This window comes from Corvus kubaryi, unplaced genomic scaffold (genome assembly GCF_017639235.1).
Source record: "Corvus kubaryi isolate FWS band 111438036 unplaced genomic scaffold, C.kubaryi_AGA036_p1.0 split1-37296, whole genome shotgun sequence".
Classification (NCBI taxonomy): Eukaryota; Metazoa; Chordata; class Aves; order Passeriformes; family Corvidae; genus Corvus; species Corvus kubaryi.
The window spans coordinates 11,049,654-11,065,500 of NW_024582075.1; the positions used below are offsets into that span (position 1 = coordinate 11,049,654).

A 15,847-nucleotide genomic window follows, 5' to 3' on the forward strand; every position below is an offset into this window, starting at 1 on the left:
CATGTTAATCAATGTTAGTACATGCTCAGTTTTCAGCCGGACATTTGGCATTATGCAAAGTGCACACAGGGAGTGAAAAGTGCTCCATTAGCACAGCCTGCAGCTGCACCTGCTGCTGGAGCAGATATGGACCTTCTGTTTGTCCCATGCTGTAGATGTGTGTGCACAATTGCCATTGCTGACTTTACCCTTTTTACATCAGTTAATGTCCTGAACTCATTGCAGTTACATCAGCAGAAAATCTACAGTCTCATTGAGCTACAGACTAGCCTCATTGTTTTCAGGTTCAGCTGGCAAAAAACAGTGACATTCCTGCTTGACCAGCTCTAATGGCCAGCCCAATACACTGATCATCTCTTGGTCTACAGCCACCCTGTGGTTTCATGCTCATCAGTTCCTAAATGGGAAACTGTTCCATATAAATGCCTGTTGAGTTTGTTACGTAAGAAAAGCTGTCTGTGCAGCTCTGTAAACTCCCTAAAAAAGAAGTGTTTATTATGGCTTGAAGAACTTAATCAGAACAAATGGTATTTTCTCTCCAAAAGTCACATTCAGGGAAAGCCCTGCAATCCTGTCTACTCCCACATCATCTAGAAATGATCCACAGTCTTGTGAGCCTCCTGGTGCAGCAGGGGCATGATCTCCAATGAAAGGGGGCACAAAAACTCTGGAGTGGGAGTGAATTTAGTGAGGACTGAACAGGAGGAAGTAGTGCAGGGCTGAGCTGCAGCTGAAACAGGCATTCAGACTGGTCTAACTTATTTCCACAGGCAGTTCTACTGGTTATTCATGAAAATTTGTAGGACTCTGCTAGTCACATGTCAGAAATCATCTGGGTAAGATCTGCGTTCAGAAGGTCAATGACCATAAAGAAAGACTGGTAGAATTCATTCATAGGAAAAATTTAATTTTAAATACTGATTTAGGTAGTGTTTGCCTGGTGCAGTACTGCAGTTTTGTTTCCTTCCTTTAGTATTAACTTGACCTCTTTTTTTACATAGATTCAGTTAGTCAGTAAGAAATATGGAAAATGCAAAAGACTGGAAAGAAGAGAAACCAAAATAAATCATTAATCTGCATAGAACCCATTCATTGGCTGCAAGAACACTATCTGTTAAAAATCTGACACTAGTAAGGGAGACTGTGAAAATGAAAATTAAGTTACTTCGGTATTATATACAGTTTTTAATTCATTGAAGGCCCTGACAGTATGTTTTGCATGTTTTTATAACGAATTTCTCTACAAAGTGAAGCATTAAAAATATGTGCTTAACATATCTTCTATTGAGAAAGCGAGTAGTTTTCACAAGAAGACTAAATGCCTGTGGTAGTTTAAACTTAGTTCGATGGACAAGTTGCTAAACAAATGAAAAAGCTGGTACTGCCTCTGCAATTTACATGTTTAAAGGAAGAGCAAGCACAGGAAGTTCTTTCTGTTCCTGTTTCCCCCCCACTTGGGGTGGCGAAGGTTGGGGGCCCCTGGGTCCCATCCCGAAGCAGACCCGAGGCCTTCCCCCAGCACGGTGACGCGGGGCCGAGCCGCCAGGGAAAGCCATCCCGGCTCCACAGGCAGCCGTGACCAGCAACAGGTTTAAGCAACAGCGCAGCCGGAACCTCGCGGCGTGGCTTCTGGGCCCGGCAGGCCCCTTCCATGCAACCAGTGTGGCTCACGTCGAACCAAGTAAAAACATCATGCAGCTGGCAACGAGAGACATGCTGAATTTTCCCCAATGCGGAGCCCGGACAAGAGACAAGATCAACTTCTTAGCCACAACTTACAGGCACCAGATTTCTTCCAGGTCAGAGAGAAAGGAAAAGTGAGATCACGTGAGACGAACCCAACATGGAGGCGCCAGGGTCAGTAAAGGAAGGGAAGGAGAGCAGGCGCTCCCAGTGCCGGAGCTGAAAATTCCCCTTGCAAGCCGTGGTGAAGACTAATACAGCAATTTGTTTTCCCTATAATTCATAAGATGAGGTACATGTGGGGATGTAGAAATCCACGTGTAGTTCATGAAAAATACTCATGCCAGAGTATATAGATGTGGTAAAAGACTTCTAGAGATTGAAGAAGAGAGCCTTTACTTTCAGGCTGGAATAGCTCATCCTTAAAAGACTAAACCCCATGTTATTTATGACCCATGATGGCAGTGGGGAAAGATGGCAAGATTTGTGGGAGGGATATTTTTTTTCACTGCAGCAGATTCCGGGCAGACTGTTGTTTGCAAAAGTTGGAACCACGCTAGAGAAGTTCACAGAGAACTGTCTCCTGTGGGAAGGATCCCATGGCACAGCAGAAGAAACTCCTTTCCTTAAAGAATGACTCTAAGAAATGAAACACTGATCAAGCCCCGCATTTGTTTCCATTGTGTGGGTTGGTGGAAAGAGGGTGGTACTGGAAGAGAAAGGTCTTCTGGGAGTTTGCTTTAATTTCTTATTATTTTGTTAGTAATAAATCTTCTTCATACTGTAAGTGTTTAAGTGTGGACCTGTTTTGCCTTGAAGTTTTTCCATTTTCCTCAATAATCCTCATTTCACCTTGTTTTATTCGTGGTGTTTGGCACCTACCAGCGTCAAACCATGACAATGCCGTAATATATTTTAGGTGTGCATGTTTTTAGCTCTGCCATAGGGCAATCTTTGTTATACTGACTGTGAAATTTGTTGCAAAAAGTTACTAATGTAGGAAGGAAAGATATAGGCACCTGTTGAAGCAGTTTGAAAACGTTCATTCTGAATAAGCATGAAATTATTGATAAATTTAGAAGTCAAACCACTAGTGAGTTAAACCCATATGCAAACTGCATCATAAAAAATTATGACAAAAATGACAACCCAAAATTTGCCATTCATCATACAAGCTCTTAGGAGGTCTTATTTTATGACTGAAGCAATTGGAAGAATGAGGCATAGGTAAGTATATACCAATGTCAGGGCATCCATTTCTTACCTTTCTTGACATGTATTTTGATCATCTGATGATGATCAGAACAGTTGCTCAGAACAGGCCATCAGAAAAAATGAGAAGCCACTCTCATATTGAGAAGCAATTAAGAGTATGGCATGTCACCCTTCAATACAGGTTTTCACAGTTTCTCCTTGTTTCTGTTTCAGACATCAAGAAAATTTTTTCCTATCACGTTTTTTGGCTCTATCAGCTGGATTGCATTCTTTTCCTACTTGATGGTCTGGTGGGCACACCAGGTAAGGAGGTGATACTGGTACAAAATAAAAGCCCTGCATTATGCTTTGCACTGTAAAAGATGGTTTAGACACAGAGTCCATCTAGCTCATGCTGGGTGCTACTTTATTTTGGCAGCTGTAGCCATGGATGAAGTAAATCAATACTCACTAAATGGAAAATAGTTCAGAGTGGTGGTTGACCTGACCACAGGACTTAATCATTCTTAAAACATCACAACCATCAGCAACTGCCTGTCAATACCTTATGCTTCTATTTGACTGTCTTATCTCTCTCCTGATACATCGGGAAGTCTGTGGAAACTAGTATTTATCAGATCTCGCCTGGTACTCTCCAAGCTAGTGGCAAGTCCAGGGCAGCTGAAAACATTTCTTCACTACAGGACACTTTTTTCTGTTTTTGTTTACCTTTTGTTTACCTCAACCCTTCCAGGTTGGAGAGACCATTGGTATTACTGAAGAAATCATGGGATTGACTATTCTAGCTGCTGGCACATCCATTCCTGACCTTATTACCAGTGTTATTGTAGCACGCAAAGGTCTGGGGGACATGGCCGTATCCAGTTCCGTTGGAAGCAACATATTTGACATCACAGTGGGGTAAGTTCTACACCAAAAAAATAGTGTCTATTTTAAACAAGTCTTTTGTTCTTAGCACATTGGTGTGGTATTGCCCACAAGCAGCAATCTTTAAAAAGGAGAGTGATGCAAATATGCAGCAGATGTTACTGTGGCAAGTGCTGTGAAGTTTATACATACCTGCATGAAGAAATGGTGTAAATTTGTTGCCTAATCCCTGCTTTTATATATTACAGAAAGGCCTAGGCAAGTGAATTGCACTTTAAAATTGTGCAAGAGCATTGTTCTGAAAAGGAATTTCAAAGCTTTTTATGCTTTTATGAGGTTGCTGTTTGCTTTCTGCTACCACTCATTGTGCTTATACTAGAGCTTTCTTTATAAATGATGATCAGGAACAATTCATTGCAGTATTCAACATTTGCTATAATAACAACAGAAAGTCATTGTCTTGTGTAACTCATTTAGGCTGCTGTTGACATGTGATTAATTTTTTTTTCTATACCTGGCAAATCCCAAATTACAAACCAATTCTCTGTTAACAAAAAGGACCCTTTCAATAGCTCTGACAATGTGAAGCTACATGAGATTGTGCAGAAGTTTACTATTTACACTTCACTGCTTCATGGCAGCTCTAGGGTAATGATTTGTGGCATGATGTTGTAATTCAAATCCTTTTTTGATCTTTTGAGGTCAAGGTAGATCAGGTTCAGAAACAGTGTAATCTATGCCTCAGCATTTCAAAAATGTGCAGGAAACACACAGATAAATTCTTTGTTCCCACATTCCCATCTTCAACACAGGGTGGAGATACTGAGAATCATGTATATACTTTCAATTTCTCCATCTTTGGTTGATTCTTGCTGTCACACACAAACAGAAGAACATGTCTAGTCATAGTCACAGCGCCAAACAGCCTGGTTGTAGAGGAGATCCTGGTTTTCACAGGTAAAAAATACCAGCAACTGCACAAAGGTGTAAAAAGGCTACAGAAGTTAGAATGGATAGTAAATACCTTCTTATCTGTTAGCTAATGCCAGTACCTTTAGATATGGTAGGAAAACTTGGCCACTTTTCTGTTAATTCAGAAGCATGAAGTCTTTGAAATACCTATATGCAACAAACCTGTAAAATATATGAAAACCACGTCCTCCAACTTGGAATACAGAGGGTGCATTACAAAATTCTTTCTCTTTGCAGTGCTTTCTTACTTTTTAAAAAATGTTTAGTCTTCCTGCCAGTGGAAATGGTTTTGTCCTGCACCAGTCTGCTATGTTTACAGCAGAAATGGCACAACTGAGCTGTAGACTGGTGTAGTTAGTACAGCAGCTGTAATAAATTATTCTCTCCTGAACTGCTTATTGAAAGTTTTAATGTTGTGAGCTTCTGACAACTCACTTCATGCTTTCTAAGCCTGCTAAGCTCCAATCAGTGTCTTAAATATTTATTTCAGCTTGACAACTTGCAGAGGGATATTGTCTCCTTCTGTGGCATGAGAAATGAGAAATGCAATGACAGCAAACACAGAAATAGAAATTAAACTGAAGTTCAATTGAAGTTCACAGTTTTAACAGAGGTTTATACAGTAAATGGGGACAAAGATATTTAAGGGCTAAATTTTGCAGGCAGTGCCTTGCAGAGTGCTGGTTCGTCATGGCAAGGACATGTTTTTATGCAATTTACCCTCCTGTCAGGCAGGCTCTTGTAAAGAGTGCAAATAGCTTCTTCTGCAGATGGTGTGAAATCTAGAAACAAATGAAAGGGATTTTCCTCTTCACAGACAGAATGCCAGGTGATTTGCCAGCCAAGGGAAATATAATTCCCCAGTATAATTGGTGGAAGAGTGGGGGGCAAAAATCCCATGTATTCTCCCCAAGAACCATGAGAAAGCTTACAATTTATATTTATGCAAATATTAGAAGAGTTGAAACTCTTCCTGCCTCACTTTATGCAGGAAGCCTTTGGTTGTGTTTTGAATTGTCTCCAGAAAACTCCTAGTGCTCCCTTCTGGACTTCCACAATGTTTTAAATTAATTTTTCTGTTTCTTAACAGCCTTCCTCTTCCATGGCTCCTGTATGCTGTGGTTAACAGCTTCACCCCAGTGACAGTCAGCAGCAATGGCCTGTTCTGTGCAATTGTCCTCCTCTTCATCATGCTGCTCTTTGTCATCCTATCCATTGCTTCCTGCAAGTGGAGGATGAATAAAATCCTGGGTTTCCTCATGTTTGGGCTTTATTTTGTGTTCCTGATTGTCAGTGTCCTCCTGGAGGACAAAGTGATCCAGTGTCCTGTCTCCATCTAGTGGAAAGTGCTGTTTCTTGACAAAAGAAAAAGAAAAATCGAAACAAAACCTATATTAAAGAAAAGATAAATATGTCAAAATGAAACAGAAAAAAAACCAAAACACAATGGAAAGCTTCAGTGGGAATAACCCATGGATCTGTAAATTTCCTCTTCCTCAATTTTAAAAGAGTGAAAGAAAGAAAAGGATACAAAAGGTCCATCTCAGAGCTGAAGAACGACTGCTGTGGACAGTGCAGTTACGCATGAAGGGCTGAGTCCAGGTGCACCGAGGGTTTCTTTGCTGCAGAACATCCTGGCTGCTCAGTAATGGACACACTACGTACGCATGGCAACAGCGAAAGTTACTGCTTCTCCTCTGCCTGCGGTACACACCCGCAGACTTCTCATTCTCTGTAGTAGTATACACAGACACACAGTGTGCTCAGTTCTTAAAGCTCTCCTCTTCTAAGGGGAATGCTGATATTAACTTTGTGGAGGCACCACCCCCCACACACCCTGGTACAGGATTTTTCCAATAGCCTGCTGAAACTCCTGAGTGGAAAGCATACATGAAGCGATGAGTCACAAACAGGGAAGAGCTTGTACGTCTCTTCGTGTAAGTGGATTTGTATGATATGATTTCAGCAAAGCCAGGGAATTCATCAGTGTTTTGATCATCTGCATCACAGGTCTGTAAAGGCAATCAGCAGGATGTTAATGGTGGTTTTTTACATCTTGCAAAACCCTTCAGGTTCCAGAAACTCTGTCTCTGGCACTGAAGGAGCCATGATGCCTGACCGTTTTGTAACTGGTGCAGATTTTCATTGCATTCTCATGCAAAGACCAGAATGGGGATAATCTTTCTTCTCTAATAGCAACGCAGCATGCAGTGACATCATACAGCTATGTGAACACACTATTTTTTCTAAAGCAGCAATATCAACAGTACCAACGGCTTTCAGATGCTGTTATGAGTTTGCCTTTTCATGCCAGAATAAAAAGGCTAATTTGCTTATGCATAGTATTTCATACAGAATATAGAAGTAGTTATAAAGTGGCAGCCTAATTGCTAAGTGAATATATATTTTACAGGCTTTCACTATTACTTGGAGTGTAAGGACCTTCACAGCTACATATAGTTATTGCTGGAAGAGATCCTCAGCTGTTGTATAAAGCTGGGGCAGTTCACATTTGCTATTATAAATCTTGAAACTAGGTAGGAGAAATGCAATTTAAATACAGTGGAGCTGCAGGAAACTTACATGAAAATTCTCAGTATTGCTGGAAGTGTACATGTCTAAAGAAACTCAGGAAGGAGTGAAAATGCAACATCCATTTTCTGAGATACTGACAGAAGGAGAAGGTCCAAACCTTGAGCAAAAAAAAAAAGCCAAGAAGGGAGAAAGCAATTAATATTCATCTTTCTGTAGTTTAGACTGGAATGAATGTTAAGAAATTATTTCAGATAATCATCATTTGTTTGTTCAAGTCTTTTGTGCAATTAAGAGTTCATGAAGTTTCAGTGCATTTCTGTGACCTGTTTCAGCATTGTTTCATAAATGTATTGTGCTCACAGTGGCAATGCCATGCTCACATCTCTGTAACAGAAGGCTCAGCACATTTTGTCTTGTCTGTTTTTCTCTGCTTCATGCTGTTTGTTTCTCACTCATCCCCTTTGTCCTTTACTGTTATTCCTGTTATATGTGTTTGTATGTAATGGTGTATGGTTAGAAAGTAAGGACTTGACAGCAAACAGTGGTAGAGAAAACAGTACAAAATTCATATTAGGAATATTAATATCATGTGATATCATGAAGAAAAAAGTGAGATATTAATGAAATAAAGGAAGGATACTAGGAGTTGCAATGTCTGCTACTCATATATTGTCCTAAGGTATTAAGTCCTAGCTACATGCAGAATCAGTATTTGATTTTAACCATACCACAAGCAACATCTCTTACTTCTTAATGCTTTTTAGAGTGAGCTTCTCACATTGTGAGCAAAAACTTGTCTTTGTATTCAAGATCCTTCACTGGTCCAGAGTCCTTACCTGTCTTAATGGTAGTGCTGCCTGCCCACCTCTTTAACATTTGTTCCTACGGATGTAAACTGGAAAGGTAGGTGGCTAGACATAACTGCGATGCCCTCTACTGACAGGAACAGCAACCTAAAGCAAAATCTATAACCCAAATTCTGACCTCCACTGAAACTTGAGTCCCAAAATACAGAGCTGACTCCACAGTACAGTCTATTCCAGAGGAGTCACCAAATGCTTTTGTTTCTGATGACAGTGATCAAAACAGGCAAGCCTTTCCCAAGTAAGCAGAATCAGAGGAGTGATCTAAAGGAATGGCTGTGTATGTGGGCACTTAAAAAATACTGCAATGCCCAGATTCACTGCTCTGACATTTCAAATCAAGAAACCAGACCAGAACAATCTCTGTTCAGTACAATTTTTTTTTTTTTTTAACTTCATGCCACCATGGTGTAACAACTCCTACACTGGAAAAGAAAAACTCCTGTCTGACCTTCAGAGCTTTAAGAGCACGCTGGTGCACTCTGCAAAGTGAGGGCATCAGCAGCAGAGACTGCTGCCACACTGAGGGCAGGTAGGCAGTAGAGAGTAACTGGCATCGACAGCTTATAGGCAGACCTTTATGTATACCATTAAATACTAGTATCCTGTAATGGCATTTCTATCCTGTTTTAAAATGTATCTCATTTCTTTCCCATGTCTGTTTGTCCCTATCACATATTTATCTTGGAAAATATTAAAAATAGCTTTTTCTCCTCCAGAAGAAGACACATCATGGCTCCCACTGCTTTGCATCTGTAGGGCAGACCATTTTTCAAATGGCTGAATAACTGTGCCAGTGGTATCTCAGATCCAGAGGTAGCAGGACAGATTCCAGTTGTGTGGTGCTTTCTGTGGAGGCTGTCTGTGAACAATGTTTATACTTGCCAAGGCAGCTTTCTACTGCTGGGGTAAACTGTTCATGGACATTTGGATGCTGGTGTGCTCTTTGATTACAAGACAACAGCTCTGCTGGCTGGTAGAGGAGTAGGATGGAGGGAGACTTGCCCTGTGCAGAAGGAATTCAATCTTAAACTGGAATGCTGAGAGAACAGCCAAAAGCTGCTCCAATCCAGTGACGGGATGTCAGTGAGTTGTCCAGGCTCAATGCTGCCAGAAATGCACACACTTGTTACAACATTCCTATTTTACAATGACAGCAAATTTCCCAGCATAAAGTGTTTCTCATGGTTCATAATTACTTCAGTGTGGGATCATGAACTCTTCTCAACATTTCACACCTAGAAGCCAAAGTTCAGTTTCTATTTTCTTCAGTCAAAGTTCTGAATGACTTCACTAGGGATCTGGTCCTTCACACTGCCCAAATTCTACAGCGAGCTGGTTGGTGTTGAAGCCTCTTCCACCTGCCTGTATGCCTGTGCTCACTTACTCAATTGTACTGGTGTCTGCATAATCCTTACAAAGTGCAAATGAAAAATGTGCATTATGATAAAGATCCTGTTCTAGCTTAGCACTTTCAGGACACCAGCTTGGCAACACAGTAAGCACGATAAGAATGCAGTTTCAGATTAAATAACCAACTCTCTGTGGCACCATCATCTCTGAACAGAACCAATGTTGAACACAATTTTTGGAAGGGATTTCCGGTAGCATTGGAATAGGATCATGGTTCAGAATGTAGCCAGTTTTAAAGGTTTTCTGCACTAACTTCATTGAAAATAAATATGAGAATGGGCCCCATTGGTAAAAAATACTACCGGAGTTCTACAACTATTCTTTGCTTTCCCTCTGCAGAAGCCACCCTGGTCACAATCTGGTAAAAGCTATAAAAGTGTGATTAAAAGTGTGGTGTGACGATTCTCTCCTTAAGAACTACATGTAGACATGGAAAGATCTTTCAGCAAAGCTCTATGTATTTTAAATTAACTATTTTACTGAAAGCTAGTGCTTTCTTATAGTGCAGACAGGCTCTTGTGTCTGTATGCTTCTGCTTATGTATCCAGTTGCTGTGGCTGACTGCATAAACTTCATGAAGCATAAAGCACGGTGGGTGACAAGCAATCTTATCTAGCTGTCATTTGTTTGTAATGACAATGAACCTACCATATAATTTCCACATATACTACTCTGAAGTAGTTTATGGTCACTGTCACTCATGGTACTGTTGTGTGTGGATATGAAGGTCCACAAAGTGGTAAGTTAAACATGTAGTTAATCCAAGTACTGTGAAAAAATAGATACTTAGGAATATTATTAATGTTTGGGTGTTTTTTAAGGGATTATTTCTCTGGTTGTCTTTTACTTCATTACGTATTTTTCAAAAAAGGGGATATACAATGTTTTTTAATTACTAGTCTTTCAGCAGTAATTCCTTAAAATAGCATCTTGTGGTCCATATAACTTATGTTCTGAGTCAAGTATGAGTCTGTATCAGATGGTTTTATTTATTTATAACAAGGAAATAATCCCTTCTCTAAGAACTGGCCCAATGAAATGTAGAAGAGTTCTGCCATTAACCTGGACAAGATAGAGACTTTTCTCTTAGGTTCCCATGTTTCATAAATGCAGTTACATAACAAACCTATTTGTCCTGGGAGCTATGTACAAAGAGATAAATTACATTCACTTGTATTCTTGGAAACAATTTTACCTCTTGTAAATAACAATGACACAACTAACTGAGAAAGAGGCACGGTTTGAGCAGGCGATTCTTTTTATTATTATAGTTAAAGAATTAGCACACGGAAAAATACTTGCAGAAAGTGATTTTGAGGTTATCAAATGGGATAGTTTGCACTCAAAAGTGTGGAGAAGAATACTGCTCCAGTCCTCCAACAGCCATGGGTTTCATTTGTGGTTGATGTTAAAATTATCCTTCTTGGGTCTGTTGCCATCAGTTACAGGAATATCGGTATTGAGATACCCGTCATTTCCATTGGAACTGGGATGAGTCACTTCCAAATTGAAGTTCTGCAATACAGTGCACCCATCAAATACAGAAGTCACATACAGCTCACAGCCCTGTAGTTCAGGCAGGCCATCCTGTAGGTCTGCAGTGTCTTGCTAGGTGTCAGTGTGCAGCATCCCAGGGCTTGTCTGCCTGGATGGGTGCAGACAGTTTGAGCGTTCCCCTGCCCGTGCTCTGCCTGACCAACTGCAAGCTGTGTCTTCTCCAGAAGTCATGTCGTCACATTAGCATGGCACTGAGCCCATGCCCCAGCCAGCCAGGCGTAGGTCAGCCCCAGACTAGAAGCCATGTAATCCCTCGGAGTGCGGATAGGCCAGACACAGAACTGGCCGTATCGTTCCTACATGAGCCATAAGTGAAACAGCCCAGGACAAGACTGAGTCATTCAAGATCGGTAAATGAACTGTACATTCATGTAGATTTATTGTAAATTCACCCCTCATCAAATACAAAACCAATCCCAACAATGAAATTTGTACACGTTTTTAAAGATCGTGCACTTTACTATTTTTTTTTTATTTTTATTTTATGTCACATAGTTGTCTTAATGCAAAAAGAAGCCATAAAAAACCCAGAAGACTAGTATGGGGTTTCTAAATAAGGGGATCATTAATTTTAAAGTAAAAAATCAATTCCATGTCTCTGTTTAAAGTATAATGTAAAATACTGACAAATAAATGTACAGTAAAGCAGGATCTGGTTTTGCCTTAGTGATGCTGTCAGTAAGTCAGGGGGAGTTTGCTCCTCATACTCTTTCCTGTGGGGCTGTACAAAATGCTGCACACTACCTTTGCAGCAGGGACTCAATCCTGCTACCCTTGTTCACCCCAGGAGAAGGAATACGATGCTCGCAGAGTCAGGCCCAATGAAGCAATTAAATCATTCTGCTACTCTGATGTTTTCTCCCACTGAGATCACAGTAAAGGAAGCTCCTTATGTTTTAGTAAGTTTATAAGAACTGAGTTGCTTCTCCAAAAAGTTTCCAGGGTCAGGTTATCCAGTAGAAATCAATAATTCATTTTAATCCCTTATAATAATTAAGTAATGCCAAAGGATTTCACTTGTGTTCATTTCCATTATCAAGATCTCTGTTGCAGTTTTAATCTTGCAGTCCTGACTCTGGGGAGTTGACTTACATAAATTAAAATTATTTCTGTCACTTAAGATGGCAAGATCAGGACATGGTATTGTCATGTGAAAATAGTAGTGTGTTATAACTGACAATCAGATGCTATTTTTGTAATAAAGCTTTTTTAGCATGTTTGTTTCACTTTGTAGTTTTCATACTCTTATCATCTCTCAGTTTCAACCTATTGTAAGAAAAATCTGAAGTCCCCCATCTGTACTCATTTCAAACTTTAAAAGTAAAAATACATTGCCATGTATTTTATATTTTGCAAGTCCAGGCAACCCCCTGAAAATTGCAGTTTTTCTCCTGTGTTTAAGTGTATGGATCATTATTCACTAGATGAAACTCTTGTATCTCTAAATCAGCATTTTCTCTGTGAATATAAGTTTGTATATAGTATGAAAGTTACCTTTATTTGTACATGGGCTCTTGGAAATAATCCCTTCTATCAAGGTCCTACTTCACTGTATCTACAGAATGTTTCACTGTGGCGTGTACACTTTCTCACCTTACCATATTAACACAGAGTTCTTCATACAAATCACTTTATGTAATTGAGTTGTCTAAGTGTGAATAACAATAACAACAATAAATACTAATAAAAAGAGAGTGTGTCAATTTGCTCAGTATCTTTTGTCTTAATGGTCTTGGGTTTGCTGTTACTCTGAAAATAGTATTCTAACTACTTTCTCCGGGTTCAGAGATGATCTGCAGTGCTGCTTGTCATTATCAGTGTTCAAGCTGCACTGCTTGCCTCTTGTCATGTCCCAGTGGTACCTTCTGTGTATACAGAGAGTAAGGAAATTGCATGTCTTTCAGTGAGCTTAAAATTTTGTTAGACAAGGATTTTTCTTCTACAGCCCAGTGTGAGTTCAAACTACCTGGAGTTGTGTATGTCTGGAGCCGTGTCGTTCCATTCAGGATCAAGTTCCCTTACGTTTCTTTACTGATACATTTGATCACAAGATGTTTTAATTCGCATTCTTTACTTTGACACCTTGTTTAATCACCAGGCTGCACAGTCTGTTGTCCTTACCAGCTAGGCTTTTTCTTTTTTTTTAAGTCTGTCCTTGGGTGAATGATGTATTTAAATAAAAGAATGATCTTCAACAAATGACAGCAAAAGAAAGTCAATAATACTAAAATTTGCCCATAATCAACCCAACTTTACATCTTCACAAATTACAAAAAGTGGACATTATTACTTAATATTTCTCCCATAGTAGCCCCAAGAAGTCATCCTCCACAGTGAAGTAAGGTGGTTTTTGTGAGGCATAGTGCCAACGCTGAAGGTGGGAGCTCAGGAGAGAGATTTTTCATTCATCTTTAACCATACTAGAGCCTTAAAATTTTAGATTGGAAACAAAAGAAATTTGCAGATAGCCTAGCAGTTGAGAATGGTGATTGTCCTGAGACATTCATGCCTGCCAAACAACAAAAAACAAGGTCAAACACATCCTACAAAAAACAGAGCTGGTGTAGGCTCCAAGTCACAAAGGCACATGTGGGATGTTTTGAAATTTAGATTGGAGATAGAGAGTTTGTAAAAAGACATTTAGGCTTTATCTGAGAAGTGAACGTGCATACGTACACACAGAAGTGTTCATAGCTTTGCTCTATGGGTGTGTGTTTTCTTACCCTACTGCTTGCTAACATTTGATCCCTTCCTCAACTTCAGCGACTTTTGTACAGTACAGGATTTTAAGTCCTTCAGTACCACAGCAGACCTTGGTGGTATATGACTGGGGTGAGCAGGGAGAAAAGAAAAACATACTATATATCCACCGCAATCCTGCCTGGGGGAATGAAGGCAAGTTGCCTTGCCAAGTGTCCACAAGCAAGTACTTCACTGCCTTATCTGTAGTGCTGAAAAAACGGTTCATTGTTACTTTTTTCCTTTACAAATAGTTGCATTTGGATTGTTTACTGACAAGGAAAAAAGCAATGTGCATGTTAAAGCTGAGTTAAAACTTTCCTTCCCTGGAAAGACTTCAGAATTTCCCTTTTAAACAAAGAGTTCCTTTTCCATCAACACATATCTCAGAGAAATAAATGTTTGTGCCAGAAACTTTCAAAGAGTACAGAGAGCTAGACTACAGATTTTAGCCCTGAAGAGATGTTTTGTCATCCCTTCATCTCTTATTTATGCAAATTTTCACATCACAGTTTGCACATCATATATATGTTGTGGATAAGGGAGGATTTTTTCACATGATGATGAGGTACTAGCAATTAGTTGTAAATCTACAGTATTGCTTCTGAGGCATCAAACCCAAACTGAACCATTTCTTATTAGCTAAATATGAGGATAGGCAGAGAAGTTACCAGCATCCTGTAAGTTTAAGGCACACCAAATAGGATGTTTGAGCAATAGTTTTACAGTGAATGAAACTCTGAATGAACAAGAAGTGTCCCACAAACCTTTGGGTTGCTTCCAAACACTTATCGCCTGTCCACCAGCAATGGCGAGTAAATACCAGCCATCAGCTACAACTTTCCACTAACTGCTGATAAAAATGTGTGAAACTGCATGTGCTGGTTCTGCTGTACTGGAGGATTGCCTGTAGTGGGGCTGTGTCAGAGCTGAAGAACAGGTATTACTGTATCCCGCAGCCGTAGGGAGGAGAGGAGAGAAGATCCAACAGGCAGGAATTGTGCAGCAAGATTGATTTATTTAATTATTTTACAAACTCTTTTATAGACTTTTTTCTTCACAGTCTAATTGGACAAGGATCAGCCACCCCCTGGGTGGATTGGCTAGAAATCTTAAACATCCATTGTCAAAATATTTTTCTACTGTACAGTAAACATAGTTCTACAAGGTTGCAGGTGTTCATAGTTTATAGAACTTCTGCTAATCTCTTCATGAGAGAGAAAAGTATCCCATGGGCTTAGAAAGAAGCAAGAGAAATTCTTGCTAGCAGCAATATTGTATCCACAATTCCCCCTTTTTGTTTTATAATAATTCTACTAGGTATTAATCTTAAATAGAAATTTACATCAGTTATTAATTCTAGATATGTCCTTAAGGCTTTAACAATCTGACTCCATTACAAGAAATTTAAAATTCAGTCTCTGCTTGTGGAAGGAGCATGCCAGTCTTTGCTTGTGGAAGGACCATCCCAGTCTCTGCTTGTGGAAGGACCATCCGCCTGATGGTTGACCTCCTGGTCATCATTTGGAGGTTCCCTGTTCTGCCTCTGATGCTGTAGGTCAGTATTACAGCTGGTGATGGGGTCAGTGGCTCTGACCCAGGAAGAGGTGACCGGTCTGGGAAGATGGTCCCAAAAGGAATCACCTTCCCGAGGCCCGGTTGTCTTCCCTCAGCTGCTGGCAGGAGGGCCCTTGCAGAGGCTGTCAGCTCTTTAGTGATTGTCAGCTCGTGATTCCAGCTCAGCTCTGCAGGGCAGCCTCCAGGCCAAGCCAGACCAGAGAGAGAGACGAGAGGCTCGTGTGGCTGGTTCCGCACGAAGGTAGCTTTATTGTGGGTCCCCTCCGGCGAAGGGGAAAGCCAGGGACGAGAACTCTCTCTCTGCACAGGGGCAGAGGGCTTGCTTTTATAGGGATACAGGGGTGGGTGAAAGCAAATGGGTTACAGAGGATCTGCATAGAGTCTCCTAAAGGATTGTGGGTCTGTCTTTTCTCGCCATGACCAAA

General features: G+C 40.3%; 1 protein-coding gene across 5 annotated transcripts in view; it reads left to right on the forward strand.

The window, feature by feature from the left end:
• The window catches only part of SLC24A2 (solute carrier family 24 member 2), a 114,977-nt gene extending 102,169 nt beyond the window's left edge, over nucleotides 1-12,808 (forward strand). For all 5 annotated transcript variants that reach the window (XM_042012796.1, XM_042012800.1, XM_042012798.1 and 2 more), the window contains 3 exons: nucleotides 3,112-3,201; nucleotides 3,632-3,798; nucleotides 5,828-12,808. In XM_042012796.1, coding sequence (XP_041868730.1) covers nucleotides 3,112-3,201; nucleotides 3,632-3,798; nucleotides 5,828-6,077 — 507 coding nt within the window. In that variant the 3' untranslated portion in view covers nucleotides 6,078-12,808. The remainder of the gene's footprint in view (nucleotides 1-3,111; nucleotides 3,202-3,631; nucleotides 3,799-5,827) is intronic.
• Nucleotides 12,809-15,847: the final 3,039 nt, after the last annotated feature.